General features: G+C 45.5%; 2 protein-coding genes across 3 annotated transcripts; both read right to left on the minus strand.

Annotated features, from left to right (window-relative positions):
• Positions 1-6,290: 6,290 nt before the first annotated feature.
• On the minus strand, positions 6,291-10,774 carry LOC142034776 (keratin, type I cytoskeletal 19-like). 2 transcript variants are annotated; one of them, XM_075036547.1, is made up of 8 exons: positions 10,118-10,774; positions 9,656-9,738; positions 9,225-9,381; positions 8,965-9,126; positions 8,501-8,626; positions 8,137-8,363; positions 7,050-7,152; positions 6,291-6,597 (listed from the first exon to the last, which is right to left on the minus strand). In XM_075036547.1, the coding sequence occupies exons 1-7, from the start codon at positions 10,649-10,651 to the stop codon at positions 7,065-7,067; spliced, it is 1,377 nt and encodes a 458-aa protein (XP_074892648.1). In that variant the 5' UTR covers positions 10,652-10,774; the 3' UTR covers positions 6,291-6,597; positions 7,050-7,064. The 2 variants fall into 2 exon arrangements, with proteins under 2 accessions (XP_074892648.1, XP_074892647.1); XM_075036546.1 differs by having other exon boundaries at positions 7,035-7,152; positions 10,118-10,773.
• Positions 10,775-16,458: 5,684 nt separating this feature from the next.
• Positions 16,459-21,616, minus strand: LOC142034777 (keratin, type I cytoskeletal 14). The gene is made up of 8 exons (XM_075036548.1): positions 21,046-21,616; positions 19,159-19,241; positions 18,695-18,851; positions 18,269-18,430; positions 18,048-18,173; positions 17,702-17,922; positions 17,280-17,329; positions 16,459-16,758 (listed from the first exon to the last, which is right to left on the minus strand). Exons 1-8 carry the CDS (start codon positions 21,550-21,552, stop codon positions 16,661-16,663), a joined length of 1,404 nt encoding a protein of 467 aa, XP_074892649.1. The 5' UTR covers positions 21,553-21,616; the 3' UTR covers positions 16,459-16,660.
• Positions 21,617-22,407: the final 791 nt, after the last annotated feature.

A 22,407-nucleotide genomic window follows, 5' to 3' on the forward strand; every position in this document is an offset into this window, starting at 1 on the left:
ACATCAAAGTGCCTTTTATCTTTTATTAATTTGTATTTATTTTATTCTTAGTCCAGTAAACATTTTTATATCACATGCTATGGTAGAGTACGTGGAACAAAAATGGGAAATTAATATAAATTCTCACTTCTGAAAAGTGTGAATAAGAGTGACTGTAGTAGTGAAAAGACCAGGGATATCATGGTGTAGATGTCTGTCACCTGGCTCAGTGACAGACAGTAGGTCTAATACATGCTTTACTGTGAAATTTCTTAAATCACCGAGGTAATTCCCCATGGGTTTAGTTCCCCATTTGTGTCTTATATTTCTCTGGTCATGCAACACAAGAAGTCAAGTTGCTCACAGTCTGCAAAGATCAGGCCTAGTAAGTGTTGGAAGTCCTCTGTGTCTAGAAGTTACACAGACTTGATGTAACTGAAGTGTATGAAATACTGCTCTGAAGTTATTTTTCAATTACTTTAATTGCTGTCCATGCTGCCTCAATTTGTGGTGACCATAGATAAAGAAAGAGATGACAGGAAAGGGAGTATCCATGAGCGATATATCCAGTTTCCTGGATGGACTGAGATGCGATCCCGCAGGTCCTTGCCGTTACTAAAATTGTGCTGAGCACAAAATTAGAAGGAGAAAAGCTTTTCGCATTTCTTAACTGAGTTTCTCAGAGTGGTAGCAGGCATTAGCACAGCCTGGCCAGTCATGGGAGCGCGATCTCCAAAACCAGACAAGCAATAGCCAGAGGAGTGTTCGGAGAACTGGCTCCACCAGTGCAAGTATCTTTCTCCAGCAGACTGCTGTAATGAGAGGATATTCTGCTCTCCAGGGGACATAGGCTTCTGTTCCCTACAGGGTGGAATTTCCAAGCAATTCTTACTCACAAGTAACCTTTGACTCAAGTATGTCCATATTTACAGGAGCAGTTGTGATAAATCCTCTTTGGTGGTGCATGTGACACCTGACAGGGAGCCCTGAGAGCAGCCATCACCTCCAGACAGAAGGGCAGAGAAAACCTACACTCATACGCTCAGCCACCTCTCATTTACTGGTGGGAAGTTAGGTGGCTTCTGTCACCATGGTAGGAGAAAGTCCCCAAGCATGTATAGATGTGATTGTCTTCTCACCAGCATAAGTTAGGACTCTCCATTATCCAATGAGATAATTTATTTCTTTACTTAGATCAGAAATGATAAAAAGACGCCTACCCAAGGCTGGCAGCATCCTAGAATATTCATTATTCCTATGGTGCAGTGAAATAACTTGCTCAAGAACAGAGCCGGAGTCTGTCAGAGCTCAGATTCCTAGCTAAGACTGCAGTGCTTGAAATACAAGTCCATCCTCCCCCTTGAAACACATCCCCCATGCTCCCCACACAGCCTAGACTCACAATAATGAAAATCATGAGCAAAAAGGAGGATAGGGAGTAAATCTGGCTTTCATCCGTCATTTTGAGGAATATAATTGAAGACCAGGTGTGGCTGTAAGAGCCAACAGAAATTAATATAATGTCTGGATTGCTTGGAGCTTTGCTTCTGCTGTGTAGGTTTTCAGAAGAAGTTACCTGATAGCAATCTAAAGAGAGCAGTGCTCTGGGTTAAGGTTGCCTTTCCTTCCCTTTCACTTAGGTTTAGGAGGAGACATTACAGATATTGGACATTTCTGTATGGGTGAGCAAGAAGCACCTACACCTCCTTCTTTCAGCAATTGCCTAATAGGAAGAAGGAATTAGGTCTTGCTCCACAAAACAAACTGGTTTGCAGCATTGGACAACCTTTTACATGTGTCCTGTCAGAAAGGTCCACAGGCTACCAAATCACATTTTACCAGTGAAGATTAGAAACGATCATATAATTCTTCCAAAGTACTCATATTTGTGATATAATTACATTCTTTGGAGCTTTACTGGGCTCCTGCCAGTTTCACTGGGACATGGAACATGGGACTGATACAGCAAATGCATCCAAAAGCCAGTCCCTGACTAACCAGACTGTATTTTAAAACCAGTTAGATTTTTTTTCTTGCTCTGTGCTGGATAGCTGCAGCTGTGTTTGCTGGCACACGGGCAGCTTGCATGGCCACATGGTAGTTTCACTCCAAGCAGTGTGGTATTGCCCAGCTCCTTACGAACGTGTCAGGGCTCCGAGGCTCGGCACTGAGACCTCACCACGGACTGGGCAGAGGCGTGTGTGTGTTTGCTGGCTATATGGCTCTCTGCTTTCTCTAGCTGTGAGCCACCATCTTGTTCTGAAACTTCCATCAATACCAGCTTTTTTCCCCACTAAACTGATTTATTTACGTCCACTTTTGTTATTATTTGTATTCCTGTACCCTAGGGGCATAGCCTTGGTGCAGAGCAGTGCACAGGAAAGGACTGTGCAAGTCTAAGTCATAAAAATGTCCCAAAAGTATTTCCAACCTAAATGTAAGACAGGAGGAAACAAATGGTTTCATACAGATGGAAGTAAAGGAAGCAGTGACAGGCTGTTAGCCAGCGTGATTAGCAGTGGTCTCAGTACAATGTCAGTGCAAACACTGTTAAGTCTTGTGGGCATTATGAAAGAGAGATCTGAAGGTGGACGAAGAGGTAATAAGTGTAAATATTGACACATAGTGATGGGCAGCTCTGGAGAAGGTGGGAGGACGTTACATTTTCAGTGGTGTTGTGGGCAGTGGAGTTTGGTCCCATGGCAACTGCGACTGTCCCAGCGCACAGCCTTTTTGCAAAACGTCAGCCTGTCTTTTCCACGCTCTGCTCACTTTACTTATCAAAATTGATAATGTTTTCTTGTGTCAACTACAAGAAGGGTGTGTCTAATTTGACAGAACTTTGCTTTCATAAGCATTGCTTCAGTGATGTTTGTGCAACCACACTGGAGTATGATTTTATCTTGTCGCTTGTAATTACCATTAATAATTTGCATAATAGCCATTAGGCATCACTTATTAAACACTTCTTTGATGTGATACTGAGCCGGCTCCAGACCTCATGCTCCCATCTTTCAAATGCAGACCATGACTTTTTTCTGGCTAATGACTCATTGGTTTATACCACCATGTTTAGCAAAATTCCTGTAAGGCAAGTGAAATAATTATCACAATGAGTTTGGTAACAGCATGATCCTAAGTCTTAAATACGCCTCAGAGACCAAGGTGATTACTCTGTGTCAGTTTCTTTCTTGCTGACTGTTCACATCTTCAGACTACCTCTGAACATTTGCTAGTGATGAAGTAGAAGTTCAGCAGAACATGGAGGTGGGCAGAACCAGATTTCTTCCTACTGAAGCTCACAGTCTTCCCTGATTCATTTTGTGAAGGGTTTTAATTTCCTTCCAGCACCTATCAGACCATGACAGTGCAGCCAGACTTCCCAGCATTTACATCTCTGGAAACACTACTGATTATCATGGCAAAGAAGAGTACCAGAGAATTTGTTTTAGGACAGATGGGAATACTGGTGGGTGAACAAAACTACAGCAATTTCACTCCTGCGTGGACAGCTGAGTGCAGTGCAGGTTGGGATGAGAAACAAGGCTTTAGCCTGCAGTCCCTGCTGGCAGAGCCACATGGGTCAAACCAGAACCGGACAAGCAGAACTGGAGTATTCAGGTGCTTCCTGTGCTCAGACACCATACAGCGGTACAAGAGAGACAGGCACCCAAATGTGTAGGCCAGCCAGAGCCTCCCCAGAGTGTCTTCTTTTTATCTTTATTTCATATTTGTACTAAAATATCTCTTAATTTCAATACAGTTTCAATATGTGGTTCATACTGGCAGCTTAAATTATATTATTCAGTGCACTGAGCTGAGAAATCTCCTGCCTGATTATAGTAGTAGTTTACTCATCTATATAATTCTTTATAAATGTTATACAAGCCAGTAAACAAAAATACAAACCTCACAGATAGTTACTATGGGTGTGAGTGAGATGGTACCTGTCTGCATACTTTATAAAATAGACTTTTATAGAGAAATTATAGTTTATACATCACATCAGAATACGACGTACTATTAAAAATGCATGGTGCCTGTAATCAGGTATAATTGCTTGTGCAGTGCAGTCCTTAACTCATGGCTGATTTCCAGCATCGACCATTTGCAAAACTACTTGTTTTCTTTCTTCGCTGATGTCTTAAACCTCTGGTATATTCACTCCTCAGGGATTTTTTCTGATGGTGTTGTAATTCACATGTGTTTTCTCTCTCTGTAACACGCAGACCACATCTGCTGGAGCAACCACAGTACATTTCATCTACAGCCACCAGTTGTGATGCTGATAGCTTCTGCTTACCAGTCTGAGTGCTGATATAACTCCCCCTCTTCTCTCTGGGGTACCCACCCTTGCTCTTTTTATCCTTAGATTCCTCTCCCAATCTTACACCTTCAGCCTAAGTCTCTGTTTGTCTTTGACATACTCATTCATTCTTGCTTTACAAGATTTGCACGTTAAAAGAGAAAAGAACGAGCTCTTACAAGCTGCACTATCTGTGTGCTCGTGTGAGTGGCTGCATATGTGGAATATGATAGAAGTTTGCCTGCAGTCAGTGTCCTAGGTCACTTCTTGTCCTGTTGTCCCATGCAGTGTGTCCTCTGCATTTCATTTATCTTCTCTTCCCCGTCTCTTCCTGTGCTGTTTCCACAGTCATCATTTTCCATCACTGTCCAGGTTATAAACTCATTGGGCAAGGCAGGCATCTTTTTATTTCTGCATAGCATTTAATGCAGTGACCTCAGAGGTGTGACATAAACACTCAGACAGATTAAATAATACTGAAATGCACAGTATAATTGGTGTTGCAGGAATGGGAGATACAGAACTTAGCAGAGAAAGTATTTAACATTGAGCCTTGTCCAGAAGCTCGTTAGAGCAATTACCCCCACAGGGCTAACAAGTGTCTGTTACTTGGACAGAGACTGGGGAGAGGTCATCCCCGAAAGGGACAGCTGGAGCCGGTCCGTGGATTGCTTAGCCCCTGGCCCTCTGTGCTGGTGCAGTCATACAGACATGACATGTGACTTGGAGCTGAAGGCTTAGGGCACGAGAGGTGACAGATGAGCAGACACGGCTTTCTGCAGAGCAAAGACCCACAGCAAGAAACAGAAGTCCCATCTTTGCTGTGATTTTTGCCAAGAGAATAGCTCTGTGTGGTCAAGCTTTGGCTTGTCCCGTGTTGTCATTTGAGAAACATCTGAGCTGTTTCTTTCTTTAGAAATGGACACTAATTCAGACTCATTGTATCCCCTGAAGTCTTCTTGTTAGAAGCCTTCATGTTAGACCTCTGTATAAGGTTAGTTGTCAAACCTCATCCAATAGTTCATTACAGAAAAAGGCTAACAGAGCCACATAATAAAGAGCAAAGACTGTAAGCACCACTCAAGTCTGTCTGACGCATTTGTTAGACACTACTACCAGTGAGATGGGACAGGCTGGATCTTGAGTCTTTGCTTGCACAAGCAGCAAAATGCAGTTGTGTTCCTGAATGTCTTAGTAATTCCTTTCTCTGTGGTAATAAAATACCAGCATCTTCTTTTTTTTTTTCTGGCTGTTTATTGTATCTTACTTTTAAAAAAATTCTCTCCCACATATTAATTTGTCTCACCCTTTTATCTTCCCACATGTTGCCAGCTGGTTCTTCCTGTTTGCCTTTTTTTAAAATCCATTTAAAGGTTCTTTATTTAGCATTTTCTCTGGGAATTGTTTTCCTCTACCAGAAGGGTGTGTCAAGTCCAGCAGAGCCTTGCTTTCAAAATTACAACTTCAGTATTATTTGGGAAAACTTGATCTTGATCTTATCCTGTTACTGCATATTCATAATAACTCAAAGGTGTTGTGTATTGTATTATTATATTACATTATATTATATTAGCACACACCTACGTTAATGAAAACTCGATTTTCACTCAGAAGTCTCTTTCAATATAAGATTGTCAGTCAGACTGCCTTGAAACCCCTTCCCTGCACTCTGTCCAGCCTCCCTGAATGTTTCTTTCCTCATCACCTTCTACTTCATGTCTTAGCTTATGCTTCCTCCTCCAGTAGCAAATGTCCCTTTCCACAGCATCAGCTGGTCCCTTTCCTCCATCCTCCTGCAGCTGCCCCTCCATCCTACAGCCACTGAATTCAGCAGCAGTGCAGCAGATGGGAACATTGCTTATTTTTCTTTTTCTTTGTAATGATTGCTTTGTGGATATAGATCAAAGATGGATTTCTAACCAACATTGTACAATAACTCTATCTGCTTAACAATTTTTAATTGTTAATTTACTTGTAGAAATTATTTCTCAGGTTCGAGGCTGTGTCAGTAGTAGCAAAGTTTTATTAGAGACAAGCTTTGGTAGTTGTTAGACAACTGACCACAAAACAGTTTAGCCCAAGTGAAGACAAGGGATCGGATCAAAGCAGCATCAGAGGATGAAGACAGCAGGCAGCGTGGGTGGCAGGAAGGCAGCCATTCTGCAAAGATGCTTCCGACTGGTACTATAAGCAGAACTGAGAACTGTCAGGTCATTTTTGCCTTGCTTTTTCCAAATGGTTTGCTCTTCAAGAGACCTCCTCAGGGGGATGTGCAGTGGGGCTGGCAGGGAAGCTCTGTTGTCTGCAGTGACCTGCCAAGGGAGAGCAGGGAGTATTGCTTTGTCAGGGGTTTTGTCTGCATACCATGCCTTTGTCTTGCATCCCCCTTGCTCTTGTACTGACGTTTCTTTTCCCTCTTCTCCCTAGCTTGCTTAATTTTATATACTTGTTGAAAGACTCGTGACTGATTCCCCCTCCCAGTTCCTCATTTTCATGTTGTGCTGAAAGTCTTATAAACACATTTACTACTAGTAACCCCCCCAGTGTCAAACATATTTTCTATGCATAAGTTTATAAATGCCCTATAGCTGCATCCCTTGCCACTGCTTTCTACCATAGCCCAATTAATCCCCTTACTCTACCACCTAGAAAAGCCTGGAGATGTCTCCTCCTCCTCTCCCCCAGGTACATAGCAGGACTAAAGAAGCAGCTCACAGTCACACTCACAGGCTTCTAGAGGACACCTCACCTTACACATCCTCACCGAGAGCGCACAGGCTTAGGGCAGGCATGGCTGACACAGGCTGGCTTTAAGCCCACCGCCTCTTCCAGCTGATGTTGCAGGGGCTCCTCTTCCCACTGGCCCTCTGTGGAAAGGAGACAGCTCTGGTAACCAAAGTCCCCGACATTCACGCCCTGGAGATCTGCCCCGTGACTTGGAGCATTGGCTTTAGCTGTGTCTCTTCAGTCACTATTGGCCACTTCCCCTTCGAACCACGAGGGTCATAAGAACAACAATTAGCACATCCTCCATCCCGCCTGTCTGTTGACAGCTATTGCTTTTCCATCTCGACACGCTCAGGATTACCAGAGGCTCTGAGACAAGCTCTGACAGGGTCATTTCATCAATTGCAACTGGCGATTTGGAACAAAACCTGATTTTTCATGTAACTAATTTAGGACTGGAGAGTCCAGGAGAGCCCACCTCAGGGCACCACCATTAAAATACCTCTTTTTCCAAACTAATGGAGCAGGTGGGTGCTCAGGCTGGTTATGTGTGTATGCAGCCATTTATGAGATTAACAGCATGGCTCACTGTTTCAAAATCTCAGTCAATGGGAGGCAGGGAAGAGCCAACTGCTTTGCATACAAATTAAATTTCCCAAAACTTTAATTAAAATTGTTGTGTGAAACTGAAAATGTTTAGATAATTTATTGTTTCAGTTAATTTAACTGCCAGTCCCTAATCCTGTCTAGCTGTGGCAAAGCCTATAAAGCTCAGTTAAATGACAGTGTTAATAAAAAACCTTGCCCAGCTCACAGTGAAACCGCCCTTCAACAAGCTGTGATGCTGCACCTTGCTCAGGTGGCTCAGACAGCTCTGGGGGCCTCTCCCAGCCGCCTTCACTGGCCCAAGTTAGAGGAATGGTCTCTGGCTTGCACTCTGGACATTCATCAGAGCCAAATCCTCAAATGCCTTGTGGTTTGCTGAGAGGCCCTGTCTGGTAACAGGTCAGTACTGGTTCCTCACCACAGTGTTGCTTTTACCATTTGTATCACAAATTTTCGTATCCCTGTGAGTCAAAGCATAGAGATTTTACAGTGCCCGGGTCTGTCTGTAGTCTGCGTACATGATGTCGTGCTGTCCCCCCTCCAGCAGGCAGTGGTAGGTCTGAATCTCCTGCTCCAAACGGCATTTGACATCCAGGAGGGTCTTGTATTCCTGGTTCTGGCACTCCATTTCTGCTCGTATTTCAGCCAGGCGCTGCTCCACGCAGGAGATCTGATTCTGTAGCTCAGCCAGGTATTTGTTGTAGCGACATTCAGTTTCCGCCAAAGAGGATTCCAGGTTTTCTTTCTGAGAATGGAAATAACATAAAGGTACCTGGGTATGCTGCAAGCTTAGCCCATCTGGTTACAGGTATGACTCTGGTCATGTAGCTTTCTAAAGAGAGCTGGGGAGTCTGAGATGTGAATCATAGTGGTATCACCTACCATGGTGAGCTGGGCTTGTACATTGATTTCCAAGGCCTGCAGCTGACGTCTCAGCTCAGTGACCTGTTTGTTGCTTGACTCGATCTCCTGGCTGCTTGTGATGACCTCCAGATTCACCTCCTCCACCTGCAAAGTTAGAAAAGAGCAGCCCTTTCCTCACCTCCCCAAAGCATTGCATTGTGGCAGGGGCTTCACTACACTGCTTGTGCAAGCCCTGCAGTGCACTCGAGTATTTCCAAATCTGAAGCCCCCCCATTTATTCCATTGTGACCCTGTAACACCATGCAGTGGCCCGTCTGCCATGAACAGAAGAACACTGAAATTGGGCAGTACAATTAGATGCTGAGCACATCTGTGACACAATTGCTGATATTAAGACATCTCCAGTAAATGTTCTTAATCTCTCATTTTTCCCTTTCCCCCCAACAGGCAGAGTAGGGTACAGCTCTGCATGTATATAGTACCTTGCAGGCATACCACTGCTCAGTCTCTTTGCGGTTGCGCTCCATCAGCGTTTCGTACTGGCACCTCAGATCCTCCAGGATCTTCCTCAGGTCTGGGCCAGGACAGGCATTGACCTCCACGCTCACATCTCCGGTCGCCTGTTTCCTCAGACAGTTCATTTCCTGCAGAGAATACGCGCACCATATCAGTAATGCTGACGCTTGGGGGGACTTCCCTTCTTCTTTCTTCTTAATTCTCTAAGAGTAAGGGGCAATCTAACCTCCTCATGGTTCGTCTTGAGACAACACATCTCTTCAGTCAAAGCCTCACACTGTAGCTGCAGGTCAGTCTTGCAGCTGGCCAGCTGATCCAGGACCGGGCGTAAGTTGCAAATGTCTGTATCTACATTTTGCCGGAGACCACATTCAGTCTCGTACCTTAAGCCACAGCCAACAAAGAAAGGTCAGCATGTCAGTAAACCATGGCAAGCCTTTGAGTTGAGTTTGTGGGGAAAAAATTTAGGATCAAGTTCTTTCACTTCAGGCACACAATGCTATGAGCGTTGTCAATGGTATCCATGTCTTTCACAGAGATCTGCATTTTAATACGGCAGCATGACAAGCAAAGGGTTAGGATTTCCCCATCACTACTGCTCGCCTACCCTTCCACGAGCAGTGTGAACCCCTCAGTCCAGCACAGGACCGTACTCACTTCACTCGGAAGTCATCAGCAGTCATCCTGTTGTTATCAATATTCAGAAGGATTTTGTTAGTCTCCATGGCTGCACACAGAATCTGGAAAAGAAAACGCAGAAGAGAGATTCGGGCTTGCAGCTTCCTCTGACTCCAGAAGGGCCTGGAGGAAACACCTACCCGGGGTAATGCAACCCACTTATTTTATAATGATTCCATACATTGGGATTGTTAATCAGTTAGATGGCATTACAGTGGGGAAACCTGCGTGCCAGCTTGTTGGAGCAGGCTTTGCTGAAACTTCAGCTCTCTGTAAATGCAGCGTTCTCCTCCCTCAAACTGTCCATTTCATATAAAGTATTTCTTCATCTGCACCTCCAGAGACATAGCTGTTGCCTCTGCCATTTGACACTGGTCTATCCGCATGTGAAAGCAAAGCCCAAAGAAATACTTAGGATTTTCTTGAAAAACAATTATTTACCTGGTTTTGAAGGTCTTCGATTTCCTTATGAAAACAGCTGTAGTCCCGTGGTTCGCAGCTGGGCCCTACCTTGGCATACCACTCCCTGATCTTGCACTCAAGGTCGGCATTGTCTCCCTCCAGGAGTCGCACCTTGTCCAAATAGGAGGCCAAGCGGTCATTGAGGTTCTGCATCGTTGCCTTTTCATTATTAGCGAATAAGATCCCATCACCGCAACCAGCGCTGGCCCTGGTGAAACCACCACCAACGCTTCGAGTGCAGATGCCTCCACTGCTGAATCCAAGGGTAGAACAAGCCCTCTGGGTAGCTCCAAAGCTCCCACCAGTAGCACTGCCGGCATTCAGCTGCTTCCCAAGTAATCCCTCGCTTAAACTGCCACCAGAAAAATTGCCAACCACACCACCTAAGTCATAGGCAGCATGTCTTCCTGAGGAGGCAGAGGAGACCTTTCTTCCACTACCAGCTGCAGAGCTGCCCGCACTGCTTCTGCCTTGGGAACAGGCAGTAACGACCTGCCTGACAGCACAGCTCATAGTGAGAGCGCAAGGAACGAACTCGGAGCCCAAGGCAAACTGCACAGATCACTGCAGGAGCCAATTGTGATCCCTCTGTCCCCATAGTCCTCTATTTATACCATTCCTTGTGGATGTTGCCACTGGAGTAGGGCTGTTTATTCTTCCTCCTTGTGACCTGGCTAGTACTGTTTTTTTTTTTTCAGCCGGAAATATTTCCCCAAAGGCGTTTGTCTCCAGAAATCCCACAACAGAAAGATGCTTTGGTTAACAGAAGCGTGTTTCAAAACTACATCAAAAATGTTACTTCCTGAATCATCAGGTCTGACTTGTGATGACAGCTAAACAACAGTGACACAAAAAACGACGATACCCAAGAGTGCCCGGGGAATGAAACACCATAGCAATTATCCATCCCTGACGTGGGCGAGTCTACCTGGAAAGTGAAAGCTGTGGGAAAGCCATCCTATCTGACAGACCCTGTTCAACCCCTTTGTGACCAGAAGCAAGGGTGCCCCCTCATTCAGGTGCCCTGCAGTCCCTGGAACTGGAGCCAGGAGACCACCCTGGACCGTGCTGCCTGTCTGCAAGAGCACCGCAGCAAGGGTCTATCCCATTCTGCGTGGCTGTCAGTTGAGTGAGAACCTGCTGAGGTCTGGGTCATTGGACCTTGAAATGCTCTTCTCTTGGAGAACACAAAAGAATAGTGCACTTGAGTGTACCAGTGACTATTTGTTACTTCTCTTTCTACTGCATGCATCAAAACACCCCCTTTCAGAGGGGATATCCCATGGTATTTGTTTTGCTGCTTTCAAGGGTAGACAAAATATTCAAATATTTATCCAAAATAAAAGAGAAAAGGATATTTCCTGAGTACCAAATGTTGCAGTTAACTATGAATATTCACTGCCAAGAGAGGACAGCCACACAAGTTGTTTCATAATATTTCTAAAACAGTAACACGGAGAATTTCAGAAGTAGCTGGGTTCTGTATAGGTCTGACCCAGTTCCAACCAGCACCATGGAAATTCTCCAAATAATCTAGGGGAAATGTGTTAAATTTAGAAAAAACACTAGAAAAGATCATTTTAAAAAAGATATTAAACCTATTTTTTAGTCTTGGAATGCTGAATTGAGGAAGGGAAATAATTAAAGTGTTTTGTCATCTGAATCTTTCATTTTATTAATAATATTAATACAGCCATGCTAATATTGGCTGACTTTCACCCATGTGTTGTTCAGCATTGGTTTTGGCATCTAGGTCACCTGGACACATCACATAAAGGATGCGTCAGGTGCAGACTGTTTCAGAAATACTGCTTATGCCATTTGGGTAAGTTCATTAGTCTGGATTTTATCTTGACACTGCAAATACAGAACACCTTAAATGTGGTGTGGATTCTGTGTATGTCCATCCTTTGTTACATCCATAATTAGCAAGTGAAGCCTGTGCCATGGTGCCATGGCATGCCTCATTGGTGGCGAGATCCTGAGTGGAAGCTGTGGCATGGTCAGGATCAGGCACCTCTGCCATGGAGCCCAGCAGCCCAGCAGCCCAGCAGCCCAGCAGCAGTTAATTGATAGTCCTTCATTTTTCAATGAGAAAAATGGAAATGTTACTGAGTGGGGTTTTTTTCAATTATTGAAAAGTAATCAGAGATGTCCATGTTTCTTTCTTACCTTTTGAACTTCATACTTTACCATAGATCTCTGCAGCCAAAGGTCATTAGAATTTCTACAGCTTTTGTAAAGGAGAATAATAATTTCACTCCTGATTTTACTGGATTTGTGTGTTCTTCATGGTAGCTTTTTTCCCTTCCAAAATTTGAAGTTTTTATTAAAACCAGCTCTTGCTTTTACACCAGAGCATACCTCAAGACCTGCCAGCAGTTACAGTGCTCATTTTATTAAAAGAGATTTTCATTTTTTTATGAGGAGGTCTGCTAATGATGGTATCTACATGCATAATGGAAGGCTCTTTCCAGAATTAACTTTTATTGACTTCCAGACTGCAATCTACAGATGGAAATTTGCTCACCACAGCCTTGTAGCCAGCCACAGGCAACACCTCTAATGAGCCGTCCTCAGTTGACTTGGGAGCCCCTCGCGGGCAACATGGTGCCCCAGGGGAGTAAGAGAAGGAGGGAAATGATGGCTTATGGGAATTCGAGGATTTCCCGGCAGGCATTTCAGAAACAGCAGTGCAGGCCTGACAAGGAAAAATGATTACTTCAAGTAACAAATGAGCAGAAAAGCCTCCCCTAGGCAAAGATGCTGTTCCCATTTAATGAGCTTTGTGTAAAGTAGAAAGGAATTATACTTCAGCTTTACATTTGCGTCTTGTACTGTGCTTTATAAAGGAGAGCAGGATGGTGGTAGAGGATGGGCACCGTGGCATTATTCCCAAGGGTTGTTCTACTGCACAAAATTATCAGATGCAAAAGGGCAATGGAAATGAGAAAGAAAGATTAGATTTCCCCAGAGGGAAGTCCTTTGGTAGTCTTGGGATATTTTAAAGCTTAAGACTGTTTCTTAAGCTAATGCATATGAAGTACAGAAAGTGTAATGTGCCCCCAAGAAGGGGATCCAGCATTTCACGTTATTACAAACATTCCCTGAGTCACTAGCTGTTTTCACGTCCAAGAGAACTTCCCTCGAGACTTGGTGACTCAGACACAACACCGAACCCTGAGTCCCAGCTGGAGTCCAAGCTGCTGTCCATCACCCCGCATGACTGCCAGTCCAAGCTCAGGTTTGGGCTTGAAGCAACCACCAGGGAGTGCCAGGGTAGAGAAGCTGAGAGCCAGACACTGGCATCCGAAGTACCCCAACTTGGGCTTGTGTATGTCCCTCCAGCCTGTGCAGGGCTGGCCTCTGGCTTGGAGAGCCTTATCAGGATGCTCTGATGTAGACTGAGAACTACAAGCAGCCCTAGCTCCTGTCTGCTCATTGTCGGCTACATTTCAGTGTTTCACCTATGGAAAATTCTTGTATTTGCTATTTACAAAACATTTGCTTATCTACCTATTGATGTAATTGTCATTCCACTTTTTTTCTGTGTGTTATTGGCTGTACCAAAACTCATCTCCACCTCACTGATGACAGCAGATGCTCCAGGGTTCTGATCCTAGCTTTGCAAATCACTCTAGGCAAATCATTCAGCTTCTCCAAGTCTCAATTTCATGCTTTGTAGGATGGAAACAATAATAACAGTAATCCTCCTTCTCAAGGGCACTGTGAAAACAACTGTCTGATGTAAACATAGAGCTTTACAGATGGGAAACATGATACTCATTTTAAGTATTATTCTTGTATGTAAGTATACTTGCTATTATATATTGACACTGGCACATCCTACATATTTCTCTCTGTGTCTCAGCCAATAAAATACCTTTCAAGGACATTCTTGGTTTTCCTTTTTTGTTTTGTTGTGCATTAAAGTTTCAGCATTATTCGCTGGGGACTTGCTTCTATAACTCCTTGCTGAATCCTAACAAGGCTTTTCTTCTTATGCTTGCATCTTGCAGAAAATTTGAAAAATGCTCTCCAAAACCAGTGTTTTTCCATCTCTTGGATGTGATAATTTGTCCATGTTTCACAGATACAAACTGTATGTAGCAAAGAGTAATAATAAAAAATAAATTGCCTAATAGGTATTTTTCCTTTTTGAGAGTACTGTAATGTAACACAGTGATTACTTGTGCTGAGCTTGGACTTCTCTTTTGTTTGTGGTAATAGGGTTATACAGAATTTAAGCCTTTTTCATTGATGCAAATATATGTTGGTGAATAAGGAAAACTCCTGATAAGATACTCCCAGTGGAATTGAATAAACTGATTACAAACCTGGGCCTTCCATCAGCTCTCCCAGCTATTCTCCCAGCTCTTTTCAGGTATTCATTTCAGGCTGCTCCTGCTGACAGATGTAAATGGGTATCTCAGCACTGGGTGACAGATATCAAATATAATTAAATATGTTGCTTGATAAATCTCTCCCTTGTGTCCTTTTGGCTGCAGAAGTGGCCATGCCTTACTGTGCTGCCAGCACAGCCAGATACTCTTGGACTAGCATCTTCTTTTAGCCTCCTTCTTACATTTGATCCATAATGTTTGCGGTTTTCAGAAAGCCTTTCTGTATTCATACACTTGGGGCATGCTACAGATGGCTGAAGAGTTAAAAAGCTGCCACTTACAACTGAAATATAACAGTCTTCTGATGGCAAAAAAAAAAAAAAAAATTGCACATTTGCCGTTCAATCAGAATTTCCAGCCTGCAACCTTGCCCATTGCCATAAAGTCTAAGACAGCTTGATGCTAAAGTACATTTTTGCTTGATCTAGTTTTTATTTTTGAGATGGCTCTAGCTCACTTGGCTTGGAAGACTTCCTATTTCTGCAAGGAAGGTCTGTTATTCCAGCAAAGAGAACAGCATTATACAGTCAATGAACTCTGCACTCTGGTCTGTGTTTCATTTCCTACCCTTTTCTGTAATTGTTAAACAATAATACAGAATGATAACATCTCTTCACACTCCCTTTTCTGGAAAGACCTGGCAGGTTCCCCACTTCTTCGATCACCTTCCGTCTCCTTTGCTTGTCTTGTCATGCCCAGCATGACATCATCAGCTCTTTTCAAGAGTCTGTTCAGGCCAGGGAACATACCTTTGTAATTGTTCAATAAGGACCATAATGCCTTTGTGGAGGCTGAGGGAGAATGAATCATCAATAATAATCCAAAAGACAAGCGTGCTTAACTTCAGCCACAGAAGCCCCTTGTACATCATTATAAGCAAAGGGAAGTTGATTTACTGCAAACTATTACCTTTTCCCTTTGTCTAAGGCCCAAATTCTTGAGGTGGGTGATGAACATGAGGCCACGGTCCAAGACTGGATAGAGGTCCCAAGTACCACTGGCTAGAAAGTATGAAGTTGGATCTAAGTGATTCCATCAAGCTTTTGGGTCTAAAATTATTTCCTCTCCTATGTAGCCCACAAGACACATTCAGTGGATGTGCGACCAATGCAGCATCCTTTGGTTCCTCTGTCACTCTCCAGGAAATAAGTGGGCAAAGGCAGGTCAGGTACCTGACTGCCAGCGCATAAGCTGCGTCACCTAATCCTGAATGGCAGCTTGCCTGCAGACGTTGTTGACATATGATAACTAGCTCGTGTGTTTCAGGAAGGATTTTAGCAGGGATCTACTAGATGCTATAGCGATAAAAAGTTATTGCTACTCATCCCTCTGCGGATTAAGCAATGGTTACTTTAGAACCTGTTAAGTGCAGCCCTCAGGCAGCATGAAAAGACCTGTATAAAGTTTTTTGTACAATGTACCTAATAGTGTGATTTAAAGGCAGTCAAATAAGACAGAAGGCATGTATGTATAAGATTTGCCAACCAGTCTGGTGTTGTGCTCATGTCTCGGAATGGTACACATGACAGTCGTAGTCTTGCTGAGGTCATTTAAGTTCTACTTACAGGAGAAAGTGATTCTTTATGATACCAAGAGTTAGAGAACTGAGCTTTATTTTGTTGGCTTTAATTAGGAGTTGTGTGGCACATTGAGACCTCAAACATCATCCTTCCATCATTGCCTTCATATTGTATCAAACTTATCTGGTTTATGTCTCAGTCGGTCCCATGTATTTACAAGCAATGAGTTCAGTAGAAAAAACTGCCACAAATTATTTTTGCTCCAGGTGGAAACCATATCCCTCTATTCCCCTCCTCTCACTGGCTGCTTCTTGTGGTTACTTAGGACTTTCCCTGGCATGAACACACAACCCTGAGGCTTTGAGAGATCATGTATCAGTGACAGACAAGTCTGCAGTTGCATGAACGAGGAAAAAACTTTATTAAATGTGTACAGAGTGCATGATGGCACCCACATGAAATTAGGGTAAAGCAGGAAGGAGGAGCAGATGAATGAAGCAGACTACTTTCTGTAACATGACCCAACCACATACGGCCTCAGACAGTGCTTGGTTCAGCTCGCCCCTCTTGGTCGAGGGTCCACAGAGCTGCTGGCCCTCCTAGCGAGTGGTGAGCGCAACCTGCTCCCGGGAGGAGACCACCTTCCCGTCCTGCACCTCCTCAACAATTGTGCGGACCTGACGAGAAGATGTCATGACTGCAAAAGGAAAGAGGAGGACAATTATTCAGGGGGCAAGAGGGAGAGAGATTTCTTAACATATTATCAGATATTGCATGTTCTTCAGGAAGATGTCAGAAATTCCACAAAGTACTGGAAAACACTGTTTTAAACAAGCCTACATTGACTAGGAAGAAGGGAGAGCCAGGCTGATGGGAAGGTTCAAGAAGGCAAAAGGCACACTGCTTAAATGTGTGGTGTCACTTGATTTTTCAGGTCTGTGTAAAGCTAGAACACTGGCTGCTCAATCACAAGGCCCATTTAGGGCAAATCATTCTTGTGGTAAATGAGAGCAAGATATTTCCCTTCCTGACAGCTTTTTCCTGTGGTTAGCAGTTGTAAGATGCACACAAGCTCTCTTAACTGCTGTCACTGATTCAGCCAGCGAGGCGGCACAGCACGCCCAAGGAGTGATTTTGACTCCATCAGTCTGGCAGCTGCTCTAAAAGCAGGTCTCAAAGCTCTTCGTTATAAGCGTGTGTAGCAAGATAGGTTCTTACCGTCTCTGCCAGAGTGTGAGGACATAGCAGAGGAGTACTGGGAAGAGATGCTACAAGAGAAGGAGAAAAACAAAAATAAGTTAGGGACGATCTCTTTGTTGTTGTTGTTGTTGTTACACAGGCTCTGTATTCAGGCAGGAGGAAAACAGAAAAGGCTCATAGTCATTGCTAAAACTACTGCTCCACGCAGTGTCTCCTGGAGGGCAGAGGGTCTACTGACCCTTCCAGCAGTGAAAGGTGCCCGTTACAGCATCTCACTGCAAACAGAAACCAGGGACAGAGACACTGGGCATCTGTGGCTGGTATGAACATAAAGACAAACCCTGAAACCTGCAATTGGACCGAGTCCTGAGACAGCATGTTTTGTGTCTATTACCCATCTCCTCCCGACGTGCCCTCCCAAGCAAAGCCCCTCTACGTACTGGGCATCCTCGCCCTCCAGGAGCCGGCGGTACGTGGCAATCTCCTGCTCCAGGCGGCATTTGACGTCCAGGAGGACCCTGTACTCGTGGTTCTGGCGCTCCATGTCGCACCGCAGCTCAGCCAGCTGCTCCTCCACGCTGGTGATCAGCCCCTGGAGCTGGGCCAGCTGGGTGCCATAGCGGGCTTCTGTGTCAGCCAAGGTGCCCTCCAACGCCGCTTTCTGCGTGCAGAGGAGAGGAACGGGTTCAGGGGGGGACAGAGGGTGGCAGGGATGGGAGCACCCATGCATCCCCTCACCTGCGCTCCTGCATGCCCCCCACCCCGCAGGGAGCCAGCCCCTCGTACCGTGCTGAGCTGGGACTGCAGGTCAATCTCCAGGCTCTGGATGGTGCGTCGTAGCTCTGTGATCTCCGTCTTGCCGCTCTGAAGCTGCTCGGTATTGATGGCCACCTCCCGGTTCAGCTCTTCTGTCTGCAACACAGCAAAACCATGCCATTACGGCACCAGTGAGCGGGCACAGACTCCGGTCCCACGCGCCCCTCTGCACTGCCAGTGAGCCAGCTCACCTTGCTGAAGAACCACTGCTCGGCGTCCCTGCGGTTCTTGTCCGCCAGGCTCTCGTACTGCTCCCTCATCTCAGCCAGGATCTTGGTGAGGTCGATTCCAGGAGCTGCATCCATCTCCACACTGATCTCTCCACCCACCTGCCCGCGCAGGGCATTCATTTCCTGACACAAAAGAGATACATGACACACATCAGAGTGAAATCAGTATATTCCCATCATGACAAATTTCTTATTTGCACCAGCACACGAACCTCACAGACCTCCTGGAGGTCCTGTCTGAAAGGGTTGTTTCCCTCCCCCTTACCCACCTGAGTGTCTCCTGACAGCCCTGGTTGCAGACACACTCCTGCACATTTGACCAAACCTCTTTCCATTGTGCATGAGGTATATTTGTAGGTCCCAGTTTGAGCCTGCCTTTGTGCTCACCTCCTCGTGGTTCTTCTTGAGGTAGGCCAGCTCCTCCTTCAGGTTCTCAATCTGCATCTCCAGGTCAGCTCTGGCCAGGGTCAGCTCATCCAGGACTCTGCGCAGGCCGTTGATATCAGCCTCCACACTCAGGCGCAGAGCCTGCTCCGTCTCAAACCTGCGGGGGCAACACACAGTTGTACCGTGGAGCCCAGCTGATACAGGTTTTTTCTTCTTGTTTCCTTCCCCAGCTTGGCATATTTCTGCCAACCATCTTTTATTAAATGTGCGTGCACAGCTCTCCGCAGTGCAGGAATGTCAAGATAATGTTGTGCCCAGGAAGAGATGTACTCTTTGCAAATGTTACTCTTCTAGTGAGCAGTGACCTGGTGGAGCAACTTCAGTTGCAGAAAGCAAAGAAGAGCCTTAAACAGACTTGCTTTTCCCTCCCTTCTCACTAGAGCTCTTGAAGGCATTGGACTTACTTGGTTCTGAAGTCATCAGCTGCCAGCCTGGCATTGTCAATCTGTAAGACGATGTTGGCATTTTCAACAGTTGCAGCAAGAATCTGGGAGGGAATAAAAGAGAGTGAAAGACTGAAAAAGTAGTTCCAAAAAATGGCCTGCTGCTGCCTGAGTTCCCATCCAGAAGGACTGGAGCAGCACTGAACCTCCTGCCCGTTGGGCTGGACTTCCACATAGACTCTGCAGAGAGAGAGACAGGGTACTCGTGCTCAGTCTCTCATTGGCACTGATTTGGTCTTGTGCAGATACTGGCAGGCACACATGCCACAGTCTGTTGCCCCTGCCAGAGTGGCATCTCCAGGCACTCATACCACACTCAGAGTCCTGGCAGCACTCTGGGCTTTGTCTGGCAATGCTGAACAGCCCGACTGAGAAGGAAAAAGGGTTGAGGAAGGAGTGCCGTGTGCCTGAATCGTTTTGCTTTCGTAATTACACCTGAGGTGCAAATATTTGTTCTGGGATTTTGAAAATGATTGGCCATTTAATGAGCAGTAATTTCTGTAGCCACAAGCTAATGAAAAGCTCTCACTGAGTTCTGATGCTTCAGGGGATATCCAAGCAATAATCCCAGAATATTGATGTGGTAATTTCCCAGCTGCCGCGTGGGAGGGGAGGGAAGGGTCTGCCTCCCTCTGGATCATGAGCAGAGGGTTTCTGTAAGACCCAGCCCTTCATCGCTCAAATCTGGAGACAGCTTCTGCCTCCACATGTATCTGTGCTCCAGATCAGAGCACACCTGATAAGCTGGAATTTGAAGAGAAGCTCTATGCATCAGAGCAAGAGACCTTCACCCCAAGGCGAAGCCCAAGAGAAGGGTTAAAGAACTGAAAAATTCTAGGTATGTGATTTCCCCCAGGGGTTGAGCCCTGAGCCTGTCATGGGCTCTGCCTCATTTCCCTGGCATTTACTCTCACAGACCAGGTATTGTCATTACCCAACCACCCACACCTCCATCCTCTCCAGTGGAACCTGAGCTTACTAAGGATGCTGTCACCTCCAGTAGGCAATCAGCTCATGATGAGTAATGTGGGCAGAGGGAGGACAGCGATGGCAGGGTAGGAAGGGAAGACAGATTCTGGTGCTTTTGTAAAGGACTTTTGCCTAAAATGAACCAGAGAGCTGCTAAGAATAAAGAAACAAGCTTGGCCATGATTTCATCTGCTGCATTTTAGAGCAGGGCACACACTTGACTTCAGCATCTCTGAAGCCGCCTACAGCAGCCCAGTATGTTCTGACTCCTGGATTTCACTCCTGTCTGTGTTTGCACCTCCCAAAGAACAACTATCCCCTACGGCAGTTTCTTTTTTTTTTAACCTCTACCTTGAGCCTCCTATCAGGCTAGAAAAGATCTGATTTGTAGGATATTTAAGGGAATGATTTAGCATCTCCATTTGCATATCATTCAGTAGCGAACAGTGCCAAAGAGATAACGTGTCCCTACCTGCAGAGTGCTTAATCAGGAGTCTGGCAAAGGGACCATATACGTGGGCCATAAGTAGCATCGAGGAAAGGCAGGAAATGACTGGCGGTGCAGCACGCACCCTTTAGCATCAGGTAACTTGAACCAATGTCTGATAGCCCCTTACTCTGCGTTCCTGCCCCATCTTTCTCCCTACACAGAAACAGTCAGTAGAAAACCCATATTTGTGCCTTGTGGAGGACATGATCAAGAAACTGCTGTTCATAACTTATGACTATGATTTCCAAGCATGCTCTTTCTGTTTTCCCATCACAGACCAATTACCTGTCGTTTGTTAACACTCTTCCCTTCGGCTTTTACAAGCAGGGTCATCTTTTTAAAAGTGACTTTAGTGAAGATGTCCCACTGTGTTAATCACAGCATCCTACCTTGTTCCTGAGCTCCTCGATAGTCCTGTAGTAGGGGCTGTAGTCACGGTCTGGACCAGGTCCCTGCTTCTTGTACCATTCCCTGATCTTGACCTCCAGGTCAGTGTTGGCCTCCTCCAGGGCACGCACTTTGTCCAGGTAGGCAGCCAGGCGGTCGTTGAGGTTCTGCATCGTCTCCTTTTCGCCAGCCGGGAGGATGCCGTCGCCACCTCCAAAGCCACCTCCAAAGCCACCTCCAAAGCCAGCCCCAAAGCCAGCCCCATAGCTACCCCCAAAGCCGCTGCCGAGGCCCCCTCCTACGCTGCTGCAGTAGCTGCCCCCGTAGCCACTTCCAAGCCCCGAGACAATGCGGGAAGAGACAGAGTAGCTGCCTCCGTGGACGCTGGGGGCTCTGTACCCTCCTCCCCCAACACGCACGGAGGAAAGCCTGCTGGAGCCTCCACCCAGGCCACCGAAGCCCTTGAGGGAGGTGGAGGAGGAGTATTGCCTGACAGTGGTGGTGCTCATGGCGAAGGCTGGCGGAGGCTGTAGGGCTGGAGAGCAACACCCGGCTCAGCAGCACAGAGAGTGAGTGCTCGCTTCCCCCTGGCTTGGAGCCCTTTATAGCCCGGGCAGGAGGCGTTGCCAGCACTTTTTTTTTCTGTTGCATTCCCGATGATTTTCATCACTCCTAAAATCTGAGCCAACTTCCAGAATCGTCACTTTTACCTTTGTTCTATTAATGTTTTTTGTCATATTCCACAGAACCTTTTTATCTCACAAAGGGCGTCTTTATGGTTCTTCCGTTTCTAAGTAAATAGTCAGGTGTGATTCAAAGTAGGAGGCTCCTTGCTCAGGGCTACATTTTAATACTGCTTTGTACTGTTAGCTCTGAAGCAGAGCTATTCAGACAGCATTTCGATGGAGTAAGTCAATATCTCTTTTACTGTGTCTTTTTGTCCCAGCTACTACAGTTTCTTGTCTCTACTTAGGTTGTACACACAGCTCACCTTCAGGGATAACAGCCGTGTCATGAAGCCCTGAATGTACATCTACAGTCCCGTGAGTACAATGGTGCTAGAAGGAACTTGGCTACCAATCCTGGAAATTCAAGTCTGCTCTTTTATCCACAGAGAGAGGGATGTTCTGTAATGAAAAAGCAATGAAAAGAGAGTTCATGCTTCAGGGCTCATCAGTTCTTCACTTCACTTCAGAGACCACCCAAGAGTGGAGGAATATGAAAAGACAATAAGCAGTGGATATTTTGTGTTCTTCTTTGTGAACAAGAGCCTGGCAAACCACTCAGAAAGGGCAGGGTATGGCTACTAGCTAGCATAACTTAAAAATTATGAGATGCTCCAGGAAAAAATGTGGAAGAGCATA

The sequence above is a fragment of the Buteo buteo genome, chromosome 9 (assembly GCF_964188355.1).
Source record: "Buteo buteo chromosome 9, bButBut1.hap1.1, whole genome shotgun sequence".
Classification (NCBI taxonomy): Eukaryota; Metazoa; Chordata; class Aves; order Accipitriformes; family Accipitridae; genus Buteo; species Buteo buteo.